This window comes from Lactuca serriola, chromosome 5, assembly GCF_051521515.1.
Source record: "Lactuca serriola cultivar US96UC23 chromosome 5, Lser_US96UC23_V15, whole genome shotgun sequence".
In the NCBI taxonomy this organism is placed as follows: domain Eukaryota; kingdom Viridiplantae; phylum Streptophyta; class Magnoliopsida; order Asterales; family Asteraceae; genus Lactuca; species Lactuca serriola.
This window is the reverse complement of record NC_136412.1, coordinates 268187993-268212088: the sequence shown is the minus strand read 5'-3', so window position 1 is coordinate 268212088 and position 24096 is coordinate 268187993. Positions and strand designations below refer to the sequence as shown.

Here is a 24096-nt window from a genome sequence, read left to right as displayed (position 1 = left end):
TACATAACTATTGACATTATTACGCATTCTCACTAATTAAATCGTCTATAAGGTTTTTATAGACTTTTTTTATTATTATTCTCATTGTGTCAGAATGTTCTCACAATGTTTATTGAGTCGTGTTTTGTAAGAATGAAAATAAGTGAAAAACAATGTGTGAGAACAAAAATGAATAAGAATTAGTGAGAATGCATGAAAATGACAATAGTTATGTGAGGTTGAACGTATTCACATTACTAAACAATCTATTCTCTTAGTAATTATCATATAATAACACTGCTCACACGTCCGCACAATAGTTGTTCATCCTATTCTCTTAGTAATTATCATATAATAACATTGCTCACACGTCCGCACAATAGTTGTCCATCCACATTATATATATATATATATATATATATATATATATATATATATATATATATATATATATATATATATATATATATATATATATATATATATATATATATATAGATAGATAGATAGGAAACGACTTCATTATGTGAACTTGAGCTCTTAAGGACATCACGTGTTTATAGTGTGGCCTCTATTTATATTTAGATAAATAAATTTTGATCAAAACATAAAAAGGTCATTAAAGGGATAAACACTTTTACCTTCTATAACAACAATAAAAAAGACACCATGGATTATTTGAAGTCCATGAAGTGTGAATTGAAGCTTTGTTTACATATGAGCAGAAACTTATTTATGTGTGTCGAGTTAAGATAATGAAAAAAGATTATACATATGATAATATAGCAAATGATGAAGATGAGGAAAAGGTCATATATGACCATTCAAAAAGGTCTAAGAAAAAAAAGGAAAAAGATGTTTTCTCGTTCATGTATCTTGCCCAACTTAATGGTAATGTGTGGACAATGTTGGTATCAGGGATGATAAGTACAAAACATTCACATACAATAATGTATGGACACTTGTGAGATTCTTTCCTCTAATTGTTGGAGTGTCATACCATTTTGGGGTGAATACATCTAAGGGTGTGACCATACCTAGATGACTATGTTGATCTTATTCATTCACAAATCAAGAAACCATGGTGAGCTTATATGAATATGATTTATCCATGACTCATGTTTTATATGTCAAAACAAAGGGATATAAGACAAGAAGTTGTTTACCATTAAGAAATCAATGGATGCTTTGTGGACATAAACATCCGTGTACAGTCAAAAGTAATAACATGTTTCTAGATGATTATCATTATTTGTGCATATAACTTATGTTGTCCCTTGCACAAGTGTGAGTATGATTGAAATTTTGTGAAAATATCAAAGGCTTAACTAAATTGATGCTTGAGTATGAATTTTCAGCAACTATTATTTTAAAACAAACATCACATGCACATTGGTAGCAAGTTTTATTATCTACGTCCAGTTTCTTGCATAAGGTGGTATACTTATAGATCTCAAAAACCATTTAGGTTTTGCAATGAACAATGTTACTAGACCTAGGGGAGGAAGGATCTTTATCCCCGCATTTGTCATGTTCGAGATCAAACTTGTTCATATAAGTATGCACTCCACGTCCTCTAACTTGTGTTTGAGCATAACTTTAAAGATTTATTCAGTAAACACGTAAATTCATGTTGGAAAATTTAGTATAAATATTTATATTTTTACTAACTTTGGACAAATATAATTAATTCTAAGTGGGTTTGTGTTCTTTTCTATGAGAGCTTCGAAACGGTATATCGTATGTCCAAAATGGAGTATATGTGAATAAGATATCGATACTCAAATATAGGTATTTGAGAATAAAAGTTAGCAAGTGAGGTGGGTATGAAAATAAATCTCACATCGATAGAAAGATCATATACTCAAATGAGTTTATAAGTTTGAAAATATGATAGACTTGCAAACTTGTATCTATGTTTTTACTCCAACTCCTACGGCATGTATTTAACCATTTTATTTGGTTAGGTTTGCTTTATAGACCGACAAACTATTTAGCACTCGTATTTATTTTGAAACAAACTCAAAAAAAAAAAAAAAAAATGCATGTTTTTGAGGGAGGAACAGACAAAACTGAAGGCATTAGCAGCCATGCTTTACTGTTTAGCCGCCAAAGTGGGTCCTGATTATTAGTTATTTCTACCCAACTTAACGTTAACAGTGTGATCATCTAGGCAGAGACAAAAACTTTATTATAAAACGTGTATTTAATTTAAGTAAAAGGATTACCCTATAGCATGCATCAAGAAGCTTTGGTCGTGTCAGGCAGGCCCCAGATGAGTCAAGGGTCAAGCTTTTCTTCCTTTCCAATCTTTACCACTTCGCAAAAGCATGCCTAATTTATCTTGAAAGATTGCCGACTTTCCTATAAATAGTATGAAGCCAATCATGCATTCTACATTAATTCTTCATACAAAATAATCAAACAAACACTCTATAAACAAAGAGATGGAGAACGACTTCCCTTTGATCAACTTGGAGAAGCTGAATGGTGAAGAAAGAGGAGCCACCATGGAGAAGATTAAGGATGCTTGCGAGAACTGGGGATTCTTTGAGGTATATATATCTTCGTCTTCGTATTAATTACCATCAAACATATATATAGTGCAATTAATATGGATTGAATGGTATGTATATATGTTATATGTATGTGTAGTTAGTGAACCATGGGATTTCACATGAACTACTCGACACTGTGGAAAGAATGACAAAAGACCACTACAAGAAATCTATGGAGGAAAGGTTCAAAGAAATGGTGGCAGAAAAGGAGTTAGAAGGTGTTAAGACAGAAGTTAACAACATCGACTGGGAGAGCACTTTCTTCCTGCGACATCTCCCCACCTCCAATATCTCTCAAATCCCTGATCTTGAGGATGAATACAGGTAAACAAGAATACATAATATATATATATATATATATATATATATATATATATATATATATATATATATATATACACACACACACACATTAATACATAGATATATGTAAATTGATCTCTTTCCATTATGTGGGATGAAATATTATGCAGGAATTTAATGAAGGATTTTGCTGGAAAACTAGAAAAGTTGGCTGAGGAACTTTTGGACTTGTTGTGTGAGAATCTTGGATTGGAGAAAGGGTACCTAAAGAAAGCATTTCATGGGTCAAAAGGTCCAAATTTTGGAACCAAGGTTAGCAACTACCCACCATGTCCTACACCAGATTTGATCAAGGGACTTAGAGCACATACGGATGCTGGTGGCATCATTTTGCTCTTTCAAGATGATAAAGTCAGTGGACTTCAGCTCCTCAAGGATGGTGAATGGATTGATGTTCCACCCATGCGACATTCCATTGTCATCAACCTTGGAGACCAGATTGAGGTAAGACCAATAGACCATACATACAGTCAGATAAAGAACTATTAATATTAATTCATTAATATGAAATATACCTTTATATATTAAGTGGGTTGATATTTATGCATGTGCATGGATGATAGGTGATTACCAATGGAAGATACAAGAGTGTGATGCACAGAGTTATGGCTCAAACAGATGGAACAAGAATGTCAATTGCATCTTTCTACAACCCCGGAAATGATGCTGTGATTTATCCAGCAAAAGCACTGTTGGTGGAGAAAGAACAAAAGGTTTATCCAGGCTTTGTGTTTGATGATTACATGAAGCTATATGCTGGCATGAAGTTTCAGGCCAAGGAACCAAGGTTTGAAGCCATGAAAGCATCAGCAGAAGCTAATGTCAAGTGCTAAACAACGAATCAAACATCGTAACAATATTAATAAAAAAAATGATATACATATATGTTTGTTTCTCGTCTTTTTTATAACTATTTGACAGTAATATCAACTACCATGTTGCGATTGGCAACCATAAAATCTTAAAAAGACAGATAATTTTTTTTGCAACCAATTAACGCTTATAACATACATATATGTTCAAAATAATTAGATATGCAACTGTTGAACAGATTAGCTAATGACATTACTATATCTTATAAAAAGTTTATATGATTACACAACAACAGAAAACAAAATTCCTGCTTAAATTACAATCAAAATGGTTTTCCTACAAACTAAAATTACAAAGGCCACATACTCTCTTCCTATAGATATAAACTTATCCGTAGCATTTAGTATTTACAAATACAAACAAGACAATAATATATAATGAGAGTTAGATCAACGGTCAGGATTCATCTAGGGTGCAAGCACCAAAACTTTTATAGTACCCAGACTATTAGCAGCCAACATGGTTGGACTATCATTCTTCCAACATACAGCACTAATAAAATAAGACCCTCCATCTTCATCACTATCCTCCACATTAGGTGCCCCAAATCTATGCCACGTCAGCGGCTTTGATATCGCCTGAAACCACCCCATATTATTTTTCATTCTTAATAATGGAAAAATAAATAAATAAATGTGACATTTAACATTTTCTTTACTTACCTTATGGTACGCATATACTTCATTAGTTTCACTCCCACAAGCAAGAAAGTCATGGTTTACAGAAAGACCCACAAAGTTTTTCTCATTTGTGTGACCTCTCAATGTCCGAACCTGAATTTTTTTTAAAAATAAATAAATAATCAATTATATAAAACTTTAAATAAATAAATAAACAAAATAAAAAAAGTAACCAACTCACGGGAATGTTTCGTGTCACATCCCATAAGCGCAGAGTACTGTCAGTCGATGCAGATGCCAGCTCAGCATTTGACAGAAACTTTACATATGAAACTGTTTTTTGGTGGCCACGAAAGATATGAAGAGGTTGACTTGTGTTCCTTAAATCATAGTAATGGATATGATGGTCTGCTGACCCCACCTGTACGTGCAGATTGGATTCCAATTGTTTTTTTAAATGAAAAGACAATATTTATTTTAGTTTTTTTTAACAAATAAAATATACCGCAATGTGATTGCTGGACCCCGGGTTGTACTTGACACAACATATATTTGCTTTCATCTCGATGTTGATAGCGCTTGATTCTTGCTTTGTGCACCATATTTTTACCTATGACAAAATAGCAACCTACTTTAGATTTCAATCATTTCATTTCATTACTATAAATTTTAGAGGGGTAGGATTGTAAATAGTACCTTACAGTCATCACTACCGGATACAAGCATTGATGAATCCATCTTTGAGAAATCGACACTCCAGACACGTTTTTCGTGTTCTTCGTACTCCATCACACTCTGAATATGACAAATTAATTGAATGATTTTAGAGGGGTAGGATTGTAAATTAACAACATCAAAATTCAAATTACCTGTCGTGTGTTCACATCCCAGATAGTTACTATTCCTTCATAATCACTACTAGCTATATGATTCTTTGTATGCTTGTTCCAGCTTAAGCAACTAAGTTTTGATCTTGTTGGCATCTCCACAACAGGGCAATGTACTTCTGGAGGTTCATTCACAATCTGTGGGTGGGTCCCATCATTTCAAACCATAATCAGCCATCCCTTATTATTATTATTATTATTATTATTAATAACTATTGAATAGAAAGAAAAATAAAAACTCACTGTTGAAAAGTCAAAAATCTTTATACGCCTTGAAACTCCAGCAGTAGCAAACAACTCATCATCACGATCAAACTCAATGCTGTAGTAAACCACATAATAACAACCTACTTTTATTTTTTTATTTTTTTCTACAGATAATAATAAAAATAAGATATAACCTGAAACTTGTAAATTGTAAATCGTGCTTTATTTTTTACCATTGAAATGAGATCATACCTGGATACAATGTTGGCTGAATGAAAGTGCTCACCATGCCTGAGTTCTGCAATCACCCTTAATCGACTTTTTTTGAAGAAAAAAAGAAGGAAAAAGTTATTAATACTTGAAAAGGTTCTACAAAAAAGATAGAAATATTCATTGATAGATACCTGTATTGTGTAAAAGTAGAAAGTACAGATTGAAAATCTGATAGGCCTGAACTATAACCTTCTCTTTGTGAAGAATCAGCATCCCTTTTATCAAGATTCTGTAACGGATTTGCTACTTGTCTTCTTTTTTGCAAGTAACATTGTTGCAGGTCATTAAACTGCAAATTGATCAACATGAAATGATTTAAACAATATCACCAAAAAGGTAGAACTGATCTTTATTTACACAAGAAATATAAAAATGTGGAGTGAAAACTGACCTGAGATTGAACACGTTTTTTTCGTGTAACAGCAAGACTCGATTGGCTTGTTGTGTGTTGCGAACTCAATCCACTGGAAGCTTCTTTGATCTGGATACCTTGTGATTTCCCAGAAGGAACTAAAAGATTGTCTCTATTTATTGATGAAGAAGACCATGATTTTGAGCCTGTTAATTCACCATGTATTGGCATTTTCACTGAATACCTATCTCTAGCTCTATATAATTCGATTCTATGTCTCTCCACCAAGCTAATATCCTCTTTGATATACTTGACATCATTTTGCACCTGAAAAATACTTTGATCCATTAATGTGATCATATGATGTTTAATGAAGAAACAGAAATTTATGAGACAATGATACAAACCTCAGAAAGTTCGTCAATTTTCTTTTTCCTTAAGCACTGGAGGAACTCAACAAGATTTTGCATGTTTTTCTCAGCTTCTTCTTGCTCCAATTTTCTTTTCTTCTCAGAGAGAAGCGACAGCAGTGTATCGAGTTCCTTTACTGATACTTCATAACCCTGTCTAATGATCACAAAAGAGTGTCACAATAACAGTTGAACAATTTCATATACAAGTTTGGTTTAACGGAATTTAGTTAACAGTAAGCAAAAATAGTGATTATACTACTTAATGAACACTTACCTGGAGTAATGCCTGGCGAAATTGTTCCAATGGGGAGGCAGTTTTTGATGCTTGGGATGCAGAAGTCTTCTTCAATAGCTACATTTGGTACAGAGAAACCTTTAACAATAAGCTGCATTGTGAATTAATTTATTTCAAGGTACAAACCATGTTGGAATACAGAATCGGTTAGTAGAAAAGATGCAGATAATTTAGGATACTACCAATTATCAAGTACGTTTGAAAAATCTCACTATACTCATATACGTAGTCCATAAGATACAACTAACAGAGTCAGGTTTTTGACTTTTATGGCATAGCTAAGGAAGTGTACATAGAACAAATCAGTACGCTAATTAAGCACCCACACTGCAGAAGATACGAGCACAAAGAAGGGCAAATAGCCTCCGATATATTGATATTACTGCGATTGAACTATCTAGAACTCATCAGATCCACTTGAAGGTTCGATTACCAATAAAAAGTCATAAGAAATATTAGAATTATTTAACATGATTGGCTTTTAGGTTACTAGGTAGTCCACGCCATGGATCGTTCCTTTCCCAATTAATTCGTGTTAATTATTCGTTACCTAACAATTCACTATAACAAAAAAACCCGAAAACGAGGAAAATTGAGTATATATAGATAAAAACCTTGTTAAGTAGGAAATTAGGGAAGAGCTGGTTGGTGGTGAGTGAAGAAGCGCAACTAGGGCAATCGTTCTTATTGTCAAGATGAGTGATGATACACATGTAGCAGAAGCTATGTCCACAAGACGTCAGAAACGCGTCCTTTATTATCTGCATACAAATCGGACATAAAAACTCCCTATCCGTCGTTTCCGATCCTCTTCCTCCTTCGACGGTGTACATGTCGCCGGACCCCGACTGTAAAGCATGGGATGACCCTGTGTTTACTTCGGACTTCACCGCCGGCACCAAAGCTCCCATCGATCCATCCTCCATCTCTGAATCTATTACGTATCTTAAGCGGCGATATGAATCCCGATCGCCGGCAGCTAATCAAAAGTTGCGGCTGAAGATTGACTAAGAAATCCAAAGAAAGCAGAAGGGAAGGGGTGAGAAAAAGATAGGACCCACGGTAATCGAATTTCAGGCCCGCGCTGGGCCACGTGACAACTCGTATCTAATTGGTCCACGTCAGCAACCAAAATCATATGCATCGCCTAAACGCTGTCGTTTTGTCGAATTCGATTCCATCACTTTCTAGTTTCTTCCTCTTCTGTTCCCACTTACGTGAGTGAAATCGGGAATTATTAGTCAAGGAGTGTTTACTCTTTTGGATGTCTCATCAATCTGGCTTCATAAATTGTTATTAATAGTGTTGATCTAGATGCATATCATAATACAAATGTATATTATCAAGTATCTTTATATTTATTGAATGTCACATATAAACTGCATATATCTTTTCTTGCTACATTTTGTCAAAGCATTTGCATTTGCCTTTGCCCATGAAACTTACTTTTACTTAGGGTGTCTTTGATTTAGCTTCTAACTAGGTCCAACTAAAATTGAGACTTGGTCCGTTATTTTCTTTTAATTCGGTCCACAAAAGAAATGACAAGGACTAGAACAACATCCTTTATTACCATTTTGCCCTACCCATCGCCCTTTGCCAAAAGAGAGAGACAAGGAAATTGAAGAACATATAGCTTCTACAGCTATCTCCGTCTCTACAGCCTCTTCCTCATTCCTCTGTCGTTTTTTTTTTAAGGTGTGATTTCTTTCTCGTTTTTTCTTTCTTGACCTTCACAGTTTTTAGTCGATATTGCTACAAATTTATGTATGCTGAATTTATGTTAGTTTCTTGGTTGAAATCAGATGAATGTTTGAAAATAGATGAACCCTTGCAAATGTATGTATATTTGGTTTTCTGCAAGCATCACTTATCATTGCGGATTTCACCATTAGTGTGATTCTTGACAAGGGCGGTTTTAGGCAAGTCCTGGTGTGACACCGGCAACATCTATTTTTTCTGTCCGCAATGGAAATTTTTTTGTTTTTTTTACCTATTTTTCATGTATCGACGACACCTATTTCATCTCAGCAACACCTACAATGTAATCTTGCACCCACCCCTGATTCTTGATATACTTCTATGCCTGGAAAAGAGGCCAAAGTAGCCATTGAGATGGCAATTTAAGATTTCAACATCAAAACCAATCAGACTATGGTTCTATATCTTCAAAACTATCGAACAAAACCCTTTCATGCAATTATTATAGGTAAATTATTATGTTTTTCTTATTAAAAAGTTGTCAGATTCATGTCAAAGAACTTTGATTTGGTTGTTTAGAATCGTACCCATATGCTAACATGGTTTGAGATAATATGTGAATGCAGCAAAACATCTTATTGATGACATGTTCAATCTTCAATCTTCATAAGATGAATACACGTTTGGGTTTGTTGGTCATGTGTGTTGGAAACTTGTTCGAAGTCGTATAAATTTGAATGTTTTATTAGGTCTTGTCATACTTCAACTATAGTATTTAAGAGCCATCACTCTTGCCTTATGTGTGCTAGTTTGTTTTAGTAACCGGTTTTTGAACTCTTGATGGTAATTTGCTTAGCTTTTCGTTGTTATTTTAAAAATACCATATCCATGATCATAGAATGTATGTTATTTGTTATGCAAAAAATCTTGAAAGATAGTATGTGTGTATGTTTATTTCTTGAGACAATATAAGGGTAATATTGTCATCTTTCATCATTCACCATAGTGAATCAGAGATACAATCAAACAACACAGTTCCAGTCAGTTTTGGAATCGGTTAGAAGTTCTAACTTAGTCAATAACTTTCAAACGACCCCTTTCATTGTCGGTTGAACTTAAAGGGTCGCAGAACTAGACCATGCATATCAAAAGCATATAAGATCCAAATTCACCATATATTCAAACATGTTGTAACTTTTAAGGAATATAATAATGATAATAGATGAAGTGTAAGATAAAATGTGGTTGTAACACCCGCAAATTCGGGCTAAACAAATAAGTTATTATAAGTCATAATAATAACTTTTAAAGAGGGGTTATTTAGGATAAATAATCTTAACCAAATTATAGTATATATGACAAGGATTTTGTACATATAAAGAACACTAAAATCCGACTTCGTATGAAGAAGTTATACTTCTTTGAAGTTTCGCGATTAAATCGGCACGACTTTGTGTATTGTAAAATTTGAATTTTTGATAAACTGCTTTTTAGCCTAAAGGTCTAAACAAAAGTCGTAATAATCGTTAAACCGAGAGCGTGCATATAGAGAGTATCCAAATCTGACTTCGTGAGAGGAAATTATGATTTTTCGAAGTTTCAATACAACAGTATACGACTCAAAAACCAAGTAGATATCGGTTGATTGTTAGGAAAAAATCTAAACGAGAGCTGAAGATCTCGTCCATACGATTTCGTCGATATAAAGATAGTCGAGAACGGATATTGTATGAGAAAGTTATGAATTTTTAACGGACTTTAACAGTCTAAGGGGGTGTTTGCCTTAGCTTTTTAGAGGCCAAAAGTCCTTTTTGGAAAAGTTGCAAAAAGTCAGGTTTTCCTGACTTTTCCAAAAAGTTGATTTTCCTTCTATCCAAAATCCAAAAATAGCTTTTAAAATTCTTTTGTCAAACATCTTTTACCTTTGATCTTTTCCTAAAAGAACTTTTGGCCTCTCAAAAGCTAAGCCAAACACCCCCTAAGTCTGTTAAAAAATATAGCTTTAACTGGGCACGTTCTGGAGGCGACACGTGGCATGGTTGGTTTCCCAATCTTTGAAGAGGCAAGGTGAGGTGGCACCACGAGATTTGGACACATGGCACCATGAAGATACGACATGAGCACCTTCTAGAAGAGGCGTATGTGGACGAACGAGGCAACAACATGTGGCAGAAGCCTGAAGGAGGCAACACCACCCTAGTGTGCGACGTGCATACCTAGAGTGCGTGGCATGCAATGTTTTTCTTGCCTATAAATAGTCGGATTCATATATGCTCTCACCCCTACACCCCTACACACATTCTCTCTTGATTATTCTTCACTTTTAGGCCATTTTTCTTGAGTTTCTGGCTTGCGGCAAAGCCCTGCAACCCCCCTGAATACTTAGCTAGTTGTAACCTTCGACTAGAAGGCCCCATGTCAGAATTCTGCCCACTTAGATCTCTAATTTACATCAAGAACCCCTGTAAGTTAAGCTACACTCTTCTACTTTCAGTGTAACTTATATTTGTAACATCCAAAATTTCAAAACAATTAAAACTTTTCAAAATCCACTTATTTTAATAATGTTGTTACAAAAAGGTTTTCAATACATTATTTAACAGAGTATTTCCCAGGTTCAATTCATAAAAGACCAACGCGAGGAACGGTACGATCACGCCTTTGCCTTGTCACAGACTCTTGAGAACCTGAAACATAAAACCACAACTGTAAGCCCGAGAGCTTAGTGAGATACCCCCAGTATACCAACCACATATACGCCTTTCCAGGCCCTGACCTTCCGGTCCATGTGTCTCAGGGGACTTCCGTCCCTGCTGGGTAAACCTTCCGGTCCTACCCACGCCGACCTTCCGGTCCATCACACAACATATTGCCTTCCGGCCCATAACATATCGCCTTCCGGCCCATAAGCATAAAATGCATATATAACATAACAAATAATCATATAGCAGTTCATAGACAACAATCGATCAACAGATCACATATCATAGCATTACTCTAAACAAGATATCGGTCTGGCCGGTCACTAGCATAACATTACCCTATGAATCAGTCAACATACTAAATGCATACATACGCCTTTCCAGGCCATGACCTTCCGGTCCACATAGTAATGCCTTCCGGCCTGTAACATATAATGACAACTTCCTGGATTTCCATCCGGTAAAAAGGGTTGGCCTTGGTGCCATAAACCCTAGCGATATAGTGAGGATAACTCACCTCGAAACTGCCGACTGAACAGATAGCTCAAGCTGCTCCGATCACTGATACGATCTCCACCTCTGGACTGTCACCAATGCACTAAACTCAAACAATAACAACAATTACCAAAATATCCCTGGAACCACTGGTCAATCCTTGGTCAAAGACAAGGTCAAAGTCAACCCCTGACTGACCCTACTCGCCGAGTCAACCCTATGACTCGCCGAGTCCCCATACTCAGAACTTCACTTAACCCGCGACCTAACTCGCCGAGTCACCCCAAGACTCGCCGAGTTCAACGACTCTGAGTCCACTCGCCCTTGACTCACCGATTCCTTAAGATTCCCTTTCTACACGTCGAGTATCCCCTTTTTACTCGACGAGTTCCTCCTGGAAGAATCGCGGGGCCACCCCGACTCAACTCGCCGAGTCTGAAGAACAACTCGACGAGTCCCAGTTATTCTTCAAGCTACTCGCCGAGTCTGCTCATCGGACTCGGCGAGTCCATGCCATGCAACCGCTCAAACTGCTTCCTAAGGTCAGAACTGCTCCGACCATTCATAGGCCTGGCCTTCCTAGACTGGTCCATCACGTAAGGTCCTCATTTTGGTGCTCATGATACACCCCATGATTCATAACATACATATTGACCTAAGGCATAAGGATTCCAATCCCAAAACCTTCATCAATTCCCGAAATGCACAGGCATGGGACATTCTGGACCTCCAAAGGTCCTAATACAGAGTCACAATCGTTTGGGGGACTAGGGTAGCATTCAATCTAATCACAAAAGGGTTCCACAAACCCTAATTCCATAAACACATCAACATAGCAGAGTATACTCGAATTCTTACCTGGATGATGTATTCTCTGTGTCCCCAATCCTCAGAACGTGACTCCCTTGCTGCTCCTTTAGCCAATCCCTTCTCTTCCTTGCACAACCACTCTTCTATAATCAACAATGGCTATAATCCTTGCTCCAGATGCACACAATCGATTTAGGGTTCTTCTCAGAAGGCTAAAATGAACAATGACGGCCAATGAGTCCCTTTTATACGTCCCAAACCTGAACGGTTAGGGTTTTCGCTAAACAGCGCAGACTCGCCGAGTCCATATCTGGACTCGTCGAGTCCAGTCGCGAACCCGCGACCAGGTCTGCGATCCTACTCGGCGAGTCTAGGCTCCAACTCGCCGAGTCCCCTCTTAAAACACCCCAAAAACATAATTATTACAATACTTGGAATTTCGGGCTGTTACAATATTTATAGTCATGAGTCGTAATTATGAACCTATAAATAAGATTTATGAGTAATTCCATGTCATTATACTAATTGATCTACTTACGGGGATGATGTCTAGGTTGGATTTAGTGAGATGTTTAAAGTGAGATTTCCAAACAGTATACTATGTATACCAAATGGTACCTATCTCAGATATGATTATACCTGGTTGTCCCTTATCAGTTATAGATCAGTAAACATTGGGATTAGTGAGGATCTAGACTATTATTAGTTACCAGGATCATTAGACTAAGACTCTGCTTTAATCATACATAGTTCGCGTAAAGGGAATATCTAAGGTGTTAAGGCGAAGCACTACCCTAACTTTGAGTCACATGCCTCTGTCAGGTGATTGCATGGTTACCTTCAACCTACACATAGATATCAAGTATTTAATTTTCCTAAATGTTTTATGTGTGTGCTTATTATCTGTGTTTCTGATATTTGTGTTACATGAGATAATGATTTTTCTAAAATATTATATATGTATTTTACCGTAATCATAATGTATTGGGTATCACAGTATTGTCCGTTTTGGGCTCCCTGCACGAAAACTTCCCAGGGGGTCACCCATCCCTGAATTGCTCTCGCCTGGGCACTCTTACTGCAGAGTTCTTATGGGATTTACTGCCCTCAAGGCTTTAAAATGTGTTGTGACATGGAAGGTATCCATACCCCTTATATGGAAATGTTTCATTCTCCTTCCAAGTCGATGTGGGATCAGGTGCAACTCAGCTTCACCCCCCCCCCCATTATAGGCTTCGACATCCCTGTCGAACACATTGACCCGTGCCCCAACTTTGATACCATTTGTAACATCTCCATCTGGCACGTATCACAATATTGTACGCTTTGGGCTCCCGACACGAAAACTTCCCAGGGGGTCACCCATCCCTATTGGTTTTTTAGTCTTGTGGGAGTACGCCCTGTGTACGAGGTCAACCACCCCGATGGTGGTCAACGTGCGAGGTTGCGTGTGTGCCCAGCATACCTTCGGGGTATGCCCCACATATGCACCCTGAGTTGATTTGGTAGAGCTAACTCGGTTGGGTTGACTCAGTTTACTTGTGGACTTTAACCAAGTTTGACCTAAGGGTATTTTGTGTATTGCGGGATTTTTGTGACAATAGTCAAATTCGGGTCAAGTCTAAGCCGGACAAGGTCAACGAGTCAAACCGGTCAACTCAATTGAAACCTTGTATAATAGGGTTTGTATTATGTAATCTCTGTATAACTCACTATCTTAATGAGAAAACATCACTTGGAAAGTTCGTGTGTTTAAATTTCTTTAACTTTAGTGCTAAACAATGAACAAGAACAATAAAACAATGTTGCATACTCATAGGGAGTGTGTAAGATCCTAAAACATGGCATAACGGGGTCTACGGACCTTGCATTGCGGAGCCGGACACTCACATTCGTCACACACGAAACCGCTCTCAATCGTTTTCACTCTATCTCTTCTTATCGAGAATCTCTCCCAAATCTCTCTAAGTATGTGAAATCTCTCCCAAATATCTCTTTGTATGTGAAATCTCTCCAAGAATGTCAAATCTCTCCCAAATCTCTCTAAGTATGTGAAATCTCTCCCAAATATCTCTTTGTATGTGAAATCTCTCCAAGAATGTCAAATCTCTCCCAAATCTCTCTAAGTATGTGAAATCTCTCCCAAATATCTCTTTGTATGTGAAATCTCTCCAAGAATGTCAAATCTCTCCCAAATCTCTCTAAGTATGTGAAATCTCTCCCAAATATCTCTTTGTATGTGAAATCTCTCCAAGAATGTCAAATCTCTCCCAAATCTCTCTAAGTATGTGAAATCTCTCCCAAATATCTCTTTGTATGTGAAATCTCTCCAAGAATGTCAAATCTCTCCCAAATCTCTCTAAGTATGTGAAATCTCTCCCAAATATCTCTTTGTATGTGAAATCTCTCCAAGAATGTCAAATCTCTCCCAAATCTCTCTAAGTATGTGAAATCTCTCCCAAATATCTCTTTGTATGTGAAATCTCTCCAAGTATGTCAAATCTCTCTGAGTATGTGGAATCTCTCTCAAATCTCTCTCGAAATCTCTCCCAACTTTCTATAATCACTCGGGGCATCCCGACCCTCGAATTTGGCGAAAACAGCCCAAAAACGGAAGTCTACGCGAAAAACGGACTTAAGGAACCGAAACCCCTCTCAGGAACCGAAACCCCTCTTAGGAACCGAACCTTCTGATGAAGAGGAACCGAACCGAAGGTACTGTTCACTAACCGAACCCGAAGGTACTGTTCACTACTGTTCACTACAGTTCATTCGGTTCTCGCCTTTTATCTCCGGACCGAGGACCGAAGCTTCCCTTCTGACCTTCGCTTCTGACCTTCGGACCGAGCCCATCCCCCTCGTTCTTTCTTCTGGCTCAGCCTCTCGCTTCCGAATCAGCACCATCCTGACCGAACCTCGGCCTAGGACCGAGAGGCCTCGCTGGGAAGCCTTTTTCTCCCGGTTTTCGATTTAATTCGCGTTTTAAACCCGTTTTTAATTGTTTTAACACGGGATTTTCACCCAAAACTTTATTTTAACATATAAGACCCCTAAATTAATGATTTAATCACATTTTAAGGATAAAACCTTATCCAAAAGAGAGTAGGTAAAGTACAAAGGTGGAGTGTTGACTTGCCTTATTTTATGACACAAGCAACCCCATACCCACTCCATGATTAACCCACACTCCTCCCCACCATACTTTGTCACTTCCTTGTACTTTTTACCCCTCTCACAAGCCATCCCCACGTTCTAGGGCTGGTCACTCAAACTCTCTCCTCATTTTCTTCAATCACTCTCATTCCACCAAAGATTCAACTCCAACTTTTTCTCTCCAACTTCTCTCTCTAATTCAAGATCTCAAGGCTGATCATCAAGTGTTCTTTCACTCTTGGTAAGTGAAATTCATCCTCCTTGTGATTTTTACACTTCATTCTACTCAAATCATTGATAGCTTATACAAACTCCATAACTATGATGCTAGATTCTCAAAAATCTTCAAGGCATCTCCAAGTGTTCTTGAGTTAAACACCTCCATTCTTCAACAATCATCTACTGAAAACACTTAAGGTGAGTTCATACCCCCATATTTTCATGTTTTCTCAAGTTTTTAGGGGGGGGGATACAAGTTAAAACACCAAGAACATAACTACACTTTTCTAACAGCCTTCATCAGAAAAGTTCAACTCCATTCACGGACTGTTTTGGACCACTTAAACATTTTAGTTTTCAAAACTGTTTTAGGTGTAAGTAGTTCCAGTTCTTAGCTTTAAAATGACTACTTGCACATCTCCATACGATTTTTCTACAATTTATGGTGATTTTTACAAAACTGCCTATCATTTCAAACACCAATCCGGACCAGTCTGTGATTATGAACTTTTTCACCCAAGTTGGAGGTCATTAAAAATCATGATAAAAATTATGAGTAAACTAGACACATTTTGGGAACTCTCAGAATTTACGGATCTAGTTTTCAATTTCGTATGATTTTTCTATGATTTTTCAAAAACAGTGTATAAAGGTTGAAAATTTGTTAACAGCTTATAACTTTCATAACACTTTGTATTATGTTGAGCAAAGTGTATAACGATAAGTTCCAAATATTGAATGTGTTTCCATGTTAGTTTATCATCATAAACTGAAATATAGTCATTCATGATAAGATTATTCATTCATTTAGAACACGTATATTAAGCTATAATGAGCATAGTTTATGGATTCATAGCATTAAGGCATTCATAAAAGAATTTTTATACATTACAAAACGTTTTGGATAAACTATAATAGGTATAGTTTATGTATCATTTACTTCTCAAACTTATTTACCAATGGTTTTCCGTTTAGTTCACGTAAATCTGTTAATGAATAAATTTGTGAGTCATTCCCTTCGGGTTACTTCCAAAGTAACAAAGTCAAAAAGTCCTGTAAATTGTAACCAGAGTCTCTTGTAGGGAGAACGTGATAGTTGTGTATAGATCTATATTGGGTTTGACAAACCCACACCAGAGCTGCTTGCAACAGCTAGACCGGCAGGTCTGTGGTGACAAGTGTCATTTAACGGCGACGCCTGAAGAACGTCGCATTACGAGGCCGTCTATGTCAAGTATGGTTATAATAGCTCACATGTGGTATTAACAATCATAAGATTTACGGGTTCTAACTTTAAATTAGCGAGTTATGTCTATTTAGCTCACTGAAATTACCTTAAGTATGGAAAAATACTTATACGCCTTCATATCAAAAAGGATTTTATGTCGATTTAAAATCACTTTTTACGTCAACAATTACATACTTTATTGTATACTTTCGGTCTTGGTATTTAAGACTACCCATCATTCATTACGGGATTTTTCTCACATCAGAAAGGGTTTTATGCCGATTTAAAACCACTTTTATATCTTTAAGTATGACAAATAGCTGTTCATTTTTGGTCCTGGTATTTAGGACTACATAACTTTTGTAAGGAAAATATCGGATTTTTCTGGAATAACTATACAATTACGAGACAAGCTTTTTTCATAATTATATACAAAAACTTATGAACTCACCAACCATTGTGTTGACACTTTCTCAAACTACTTGTATTCTCAGGAAATCGCTAAACAGGTAACAAAGTACTTTTGAGGATGGGGCGTTGAGGCGTCAAACTTATCATATTTTGACAACATATTGTAATTGATTTTGAAACATGTAATTCATACAATGATGTAACTCATTCAATTATATATATGTTGGTTGTGTTTACTTTCATCACTATTGTCATTGTTGTTATGATACTACACATGAAGTCCTCCACCCCCGGACGTTTCCGCCATCCTTGGTTTCGGGGTGTGACAATTTTGATTGTGATTGATCACTTGGAGGGATAGGTGTCGGTTGGAGTTGAGATTCGGAGTCGGGACCTTATCAACTATTGATCAGATTGAGAAGTGAGTCTTCCTCACTGTACTTACGGGTCGAAGGCACCAAGGTTGGCCCATTGGATTAGATATCATGTTATGTGATAGTATGTTATTGTGTTGTAGTGATCTGTTAGATCGGTATCCTGGTATATAGGATGATGTTATGCTTGGTGATCTGTAGATCTGCCTGATTGTCTGTTGACTCGTTATATATTGGTTGGTAGTTGAGGTTTTATTGTTATGTGCATAAGCCAACAAACCAGGGGCATTCCATCCCGATGGTTGATTGGGCCCAATGGTATTCCATCTCGAGGATGACTGGACCCGTTGTATATTGGAATTCCAAACCGATGGTTGATTGGGCCTAGTGTATTCTAACCTGATGGTTAATTGGACCCGACATGATTCTATGGTATATGGTGAGACTGGACTGCTTTGTGCATCAGTTTATAAGCTTGGGGTATTCCAACCCGATGGTTGAATGGACCCGACATGTTTGGTATTCCAACTCGATAGTTGATTGGACCAACATGCTTATGATACGAGGGTATTCCATCTCGAGGATGACTGGTCCCATCGTAGACATGCCTAGTATTCCATCCCGATGCTGATTGGATCAGGCATGAGCATTTAAGCATGCTTCTTTGTACATGTTATCTGTTTGTGTGGTGGTATTTTAGGGGAACTCACTAAGCTTTGTGCTTACAGTTTGGTTTATGATTTCATGTACTTCAGTGGCCTGTGGCAAGGCAAAGGCGTGACCGTGCACATCCTTGGTTTTACAACTGATTGGGTCTTGGGAGACTCTGATTTTACATAATGTTTTGGAAATAATAGTTTGTAAACATTTTTATTAATAAAATGGGTCGCTTTTGGAAGGTTTAAATTTGTTGAAATTTTTGGGATGTTGCAAGTTGGTATCAAATCCTTGGGTTGAGTGAATTGGAGGAACACTCGTGTGAATCCAGTATCAAACTAAGGAAAAAGGTTTTAAAAATGATTTTCAAAATAATCAAAGATGATGTGATGTGTACAATCAGCCAGAGCCAGTAAGTTGACCCCTAAGCTACCACATTGATATTTGATATTGTGATATGTTAGAACAACATGCTAGTGATAGGATAGGGATCTTCAGGAATTACATGATAGAATTTCCTGATTATATGATGCATGGTAGTGTAGGGTTCCTTTTTATATGGAATTGACATCATTACTATAGTTGCTTAGTGTATGCATCATAGTTTTACATAACAAAGATTCTATAGCCTAAGAATGTTTGGTTTGGCCTTATTGACTATTCTTTTTTGATGAAGGGCTATCAAGTATTCGGTTGTCTATAAGATCCAGTGTTATATATGACTAGCATACACGAGTGTTGCAGGATTGGTTGTACTTTCATGAGTGGGTGCAGTATAGCGGGTTAGCGCGAGGAATGATTAGCCACTCTTGAGAGGGTGAGGGAAGGACGAAGGTGTATCCAAGATGCTGGGAGATGGAGATCGAGAATTTCATATGAGTATCTGCCTGATTTTATTGTGTCTTAGTGTCAGTCGACTCCACTGCTTGAATGTTGCTTGTTTTGTGCTTGGTGGGACTCACTTTGATGTGACATGACCATCAAATGAATACACTAATTTACATGCTATGAAGTTTAAATAACCTTAGAGTGAAAGATTTGGCCCTATTGCACAACTCTCATTTGAGTCTAACCGTTGTAGGGTTATGTCCTTTAGTCAAAAGATTATTTAAGTTTTGTTGCATGTAATTGCATTAATGAAGTGGTTGGCTGACATTGATTGGATTTCTTCAACAACTGATGGCAGGGGAGGTGGGGAATCCCAGGAGAGCCTATGCAGTATTTTAGTGCGGTTTTTTTGTTGTTGAGCAGGTATGGGGAGTATTAATATAAGTAGGTCTTGGAGGACCCAAGAGGATCCTTGAGGAAAGTATTGATAGGTGTAGAAGGTAGTGTTGGGCCCGTACTACTGGAAGCTCAGGATCCATACTCGAATCGAGGAAAGTTTTTAGGGATTCTAAAGGCTGATTGGAGAGATAGCATGGTTTGATGCCATGATTTGCGACAGTAGCTCCATATTTGTTGATCTTTGGTTATGGTTTCTCAAGCATGAGGATGGGTCTGGTAATTATTCGGCCCTTGTGGTGGAATTAGTTTGGATTGATTGGTGCATACCTGGATGAGATTTTTGGTTTCGAGGCCTCGATGGTGCTGGCTTGAGGTTGTGCATTCGAGTCGCGGGACTCAAGATTTGAATGACCGTTATGATTGGTTTGGGGATTGCAGTTGGGAGTAGAATTGTTGATTGATGGTTTGGTATGTCGCTATCTATGGTGGGAATTTTCCCTTTCAGTGTTCTGAGTTCAAGGAAGGAGTGAGTAGGCTTGTGACTTTCAAAGTTGGTATGTAAGCCTAGCTTGGGGTGTGTTGGTCGCGGGGTTTGGTGACAGTATGTCAATGCAGGAGCGTGCATGTGTATTAATGTGTTATGGATGTATTGTGATGTGATCAAGGGTTCGTGTTCTTGGGATATAGGCAGGTTAGGTACCAGACTGGCAGTTGGGATTACGGGCTAGGAGGGTATGTTTTGGCTTATGCTCTTTCAAGGAATCCTTAATGTTAAAGTAGTCATAATTAGAAATTTTCATAGTTCTTCAACTGAAGTTCGGGATTCTCTTAAGATTTGCTTGATCCTTATCTGGAATATCATCATGTGTGTGTTATACATGCCAAGGTCAAGAATGGTTGTACCTGGTTGAGCCAGTTTGAGTTATGATTTGGGTTCAACACTAGTGGGTGGTAGTTTGAACCCTAAATGGGGGAGAACTGGGTATTCTGCTTGGGGATCATCGATCTGTTCGGGTTCGTGGTATTGAGGAATGGTTTTTAGGGATCTGTGGTGCGAGTGTGTGGTATCTCAGTTCAGGGCTTGGTCAAGGAAGGGTATATAATAGGTGGTGATCGTATGTATGTGTGCAGGAGACACATGGGTTGTCATTCATCAAGAAGTGGATGATCAAGGAGCTCGTTGCAACTATTGGTTCCTCTGGGGTGCCAATGAATAGATAAGGAGCCACTAGGATTACTCAGGTCGAGTATCGGTGGCGGAGGGAAATTATCATGATGAGTTTAAGAAACTCTTTGATCGTTTAGATCTTATAACAGGTAAACCACGAAAGCGAAAACAGAAATATAAAACACAAGAATGAATCTGAATATGTCGAATGATTCGATTGATTCAATCCTCAGTAGAGCTCGATAAAGAACTTCCGATGTAGAGGATATTAGGGTTACAGAAGATAAAGATCAAAATACTTGACAGAATAACTTCTAAAATCTTACGTTCTAGGATGTATGCAAGCACCTATAAATACAAAACCCTATAAAATAACTCACGGATGGACAGGCCCATACCGGAGACTTAAATGGACTAAATAGCGAGCCCAAGACGCAACACTTTCTGGACCTAAAAATCTCCCCCTTTGCGTCAATTGGAGCGAGACTATCTCTTCGGCTTGCTGGGTCCAGCTGCAGGAACTTTCTTAGTGGTATTAAACAGACATGGGATGAGAGCAAGGATAGTCTGTCTGAAGCGAATGTACCACTGGATCATATCATCGAAGTACTTCTTGTCGTCTGCTGAATTCTGCTTGCATCAATGAATGATACTTAGAACATGTTCCAAGCATGCAGTGGTGTAAAGGTGTTTGTCAGCCAAGGCGAACAAGCATTTCTGGCCTTCGTTCCTTGTAAACATGACAGAATTCCGCTTTGGGTCAATTCTTCCCATCTGCATCATGTTCAAATCACCGGCAGAGCCTAGAGGAGAAATAGTAGGCTTTTCCTGAAGATTCTAGCGATCTCCTGATCCATCTTGACAACCTCCATAATGTAGCATACGAGCATCCTTTTGAAGTGATCAATAATTGGACCATACTCAGCTTCGTTGGTGAGGAGGATGTTGTGCAAAATAATCCAGTCATGTGGATTCAGGTTGGGAAGATCAACAAGTGATATCGCGTGTTCGGTTTTGGCGTAACCTCTCAACACTTTGAACCGAACGTTCGTGAAGTTCCCCTCACGAAACGGCTTGAGGACCCGAACGTTGACAATCTTCTGAGCACTCCAAGTTTGATACTGTGGTTGAGCAGACTTCAGATAGAATTCGACGAGTTCCCTATCAACCTTTGGATGAGGATGAGGGACATCAGCAATGTTATCAAAGGCATGAAAGATGAAGGATTTTCGGGTCAGTGGCATGTCGAACTAAGAATCGACGGAGTTGATACGATCCAATGAAATCACTAGTTCGAGCCACAGAATGCTGGGAGTTTCAATAGCCTCTTTCAGAAGCTTCTCAAGAGTCCATGGAGGAAAAAGAGTTTTCCTACTCTCAAGAAGGTCATGAGCCTCCTTCATTTTCCTTTCGTTCGCCTCAGCCTCTCTGGCAACACGAGCGCTCATGTCAGCATCTTTATCACGACCTTGTTTCTTTAAGAGATCTGCAATCGTCTCTTTATCATCATCATCACTGTCTTCTGCAATTTTCTTTCCTTTGTCTTTGACAACCGAACCTGAGACTTGACCTGCTGGAGGAGGTTCGGTTGTTTTAGTTGCTGTAGAAGTGGGAGGTGGTTGAGACTGAGACACATCTTCTCCCCCTTGTTTCGGATTGGACACGAACTCCAAGAGCCCTTCAAGTTTGCTTAAGAGAGCAAGGCAGGAGAAAGCTTTTCTGCAAGAGTGCGCCTGACCGAGTAGTTCAGAATCGGATCATGGGCTTCAATGATGTTGGAAAGGGCGGCGTGGACATCCGAAACACACAAAGAAATAACTTCTCGCTCAGATCGAAGAGATTCAACTTCCTTTTGAGAATGGAAAAGCTGAAGACTCTTAACCTTGAGAGCAGTGGTCTTTCGTGCGATAGCATCCATTACTGAGTTCTCGGCAGCTAAGTCTTCATGCAGCTTAGTCAGGCGCTCCTCAATAGTCGCCTTAAACGATGTGTTGTCATCACTGAGAGTTTGACGAAGACTGGCAAAGGACTGCAGTTCTGAGGCAACTGAGGTAGCCAGCTTGTTGACAATAGGGTCAAGCTTCGTTTTATTGGAATCAGCAGTTTCTTGTAAAGACTGCAAAAGAGAAGAAGCGTCGACAAATAGTTTTTCGACTTTTTCGGTCGCAGCAGCACACGCCTTGGTGGAGGCGTCACTAGCGGCAGTGGCAGAGTTGATAGAGGTTTCATGAGCCTTAGTAAACTTATCAACAATCCCCTGAATAGCAGCCTCTGAGATGGTAGACTGTGAGGAAGAAGAGGAGGAAGCAATGAGAGAATCAATCTTCTCATGAAGCTCCTTTAGATGCTTCTTGGTTACCAGAGCATCATCGTCATCATCACTCTGCATTTGGTATGGACTGTAATAGACCGAGTCAAATGTCTTGTCCTCTCCTCCAAGAAAAGGGTCTTCATTATCTGTTGAGTGAGCAGGAGATGAGGGAGAGGGTGAGGGTGGAGGCTCGGTTGTGGAAGTAGGTTCGGGTACGGATGTATGTTCGGTAGTGGGAGTGGGTTCGGGTGCTGTAGTAGGAGCCCCCGTATCAGATACGTTGGTTCTAACTCCAGCGGTGGTTGTTGTGGTAGTTTCAGTGAAAATGGGAGGTGGTACAGGGATAGAAGTGGTTGGTATTTGAGTAGTGGAGGTTATGGGGGGAATGGAAATAGAGATGGAGATTGGGGGAGGAGAGACAGGTCTAGTGGAAACAGGTACCTCAGGAGTAGGCGAACGTGGAGGAGTGTTACCACGTAGGGACTCTTTAGAGTCTGAACTCTCTTCCTCAGATTCACTGGAGGAGGATGTCAGCTACTCTCTTCCTGCTTTACCTTCAGTGGGAAGGAAGAAGCGTAGCGGCAAGAATAAGCTTTCGCCTAGGTTGAGTCTTTCTCTTCTATGGTGGAGGAGATTGAGCTACTTTGGAGGGTTTGCGTTTCTTCGGAGAAGGACCTTTAGCTTCTTTGACAACCTTCTTGTCTTTTCCCTTGTCATTCTTCTTTCCTCTGGGAGCAGGTCGATCAGCATCATGAATCGATTGAATCATGTCAGGAGTGAGTTCTTTGGGACCAGAGCGACGAAACTCCTTGTAAGTTCT

General features: G+C 38.4%; 2 protein-coding genes across 2 annotated transcripts; one reads left to right on the top strand and one right to left on the bottom strand.

The window, feature by feature from the left end:
* The first annotated feature begins 2254 nt into the window (after nucleotides 1-2254).
* On the top strand, nucleotides 2255-3836 carry LOC145054249 (1-aminocyclopropane-1-carboxylate oxidase 3-like). The gene is made up of 4 exons (XM_079002397.1): nucleotides 2255-2534; nucleotides 2635-2861; nucleotides 3011-3344; nucleotides 3464-3836. The coding sequence occupies exons 1-4, from the start codon at nucleotides 2427-2429 to the stop codon at nucleotides 3731-3733; spliced, it is 939 nt and encodes a 312-aa protein (XP_078858523.1). The 5' UTR covers nucleotides 2255-2426; the 3' UTR covers nucleotides 3734-3836.
* Nucleotides 3837-3941: 105 nt separating this feature from the next.
* On the bottom strand, nucleotides 3942-7843 carry LOC145054248 (E3 ubiquitin-protein ligase COP1-like). Its single transcript, XM_079002396.1, has 13 exons — nucleotides 7435-7843; nucleotides 6800-6877; nucleotides 6520-6675; nucleotides 6152-6439; nucleotides 5892-6049; nucleotides 5740-5805; nucleotides 5524-5602; nucleotides 5263-5418; nucleotides 5090-5188; nucleotides 4899-5003; nucleotides 4635-4814; nucleotides 4436-4546; nucleotides 3942-4351 (listed from the first exon to the last, which is right to left on the bottom strand). The coding sequence occupies exons 1-13, from the start codon at nucleotides 7744-7746 to the stop codon at nucleotides 4181-4183; spliced, it is 1959 nt and encodes a 652-aa protein (XP_078858522.1). The 5' UTR covers nucleotides 7747-7843; the 3' UTR covers nucleotides 3942-4180.
* Between the last annotated feature and the right edge of the window lie 16253 nt (nucleotides 7844-24096).

Coding starts and splice junctions, on each gene's coding strand:
- LOC145054249 (XM_079002397.1), top strand. CDS start 2,427: ATGGAGAACGACTTCCCTTTGATCAACTTGGAGAAGCTGAATGGTGAA. Junction 2,535..2,634: donor AGAACTGGGGATTCTTTGAG/GTATATATATCT, acceptor ATGTATGTGTAG/TTAGTGAACCATGGGATTTC. Junction 3,345..3,463: donor ACCTTGGAGACCAGATTGAG/GTAAGACCAATA, acceptor CATGGATGATAG/GTGATTACCAATGGAAGATA.
- LOC145054248 (XM_079002396.1), bottom strand. CDS start 7,746: ATGGAGGATGGATCGATGGGAGCTTTGGTGCCGGCGGTGAAGTCCGAA. Junction 5,806..5,891: donor TCTACTTTTACACAATACAG/GTATCTATCAAT, acceptor CTTCAAAAAAAG/TCGATTAAGGGTGATTGCAG. Junction 5,189..5,262: donor GGGATGTGAACACACGACAG/GTAATTTGAATT, acceptor TGTCATATTCAG/AGTGTGATGGAGTACGAAGA.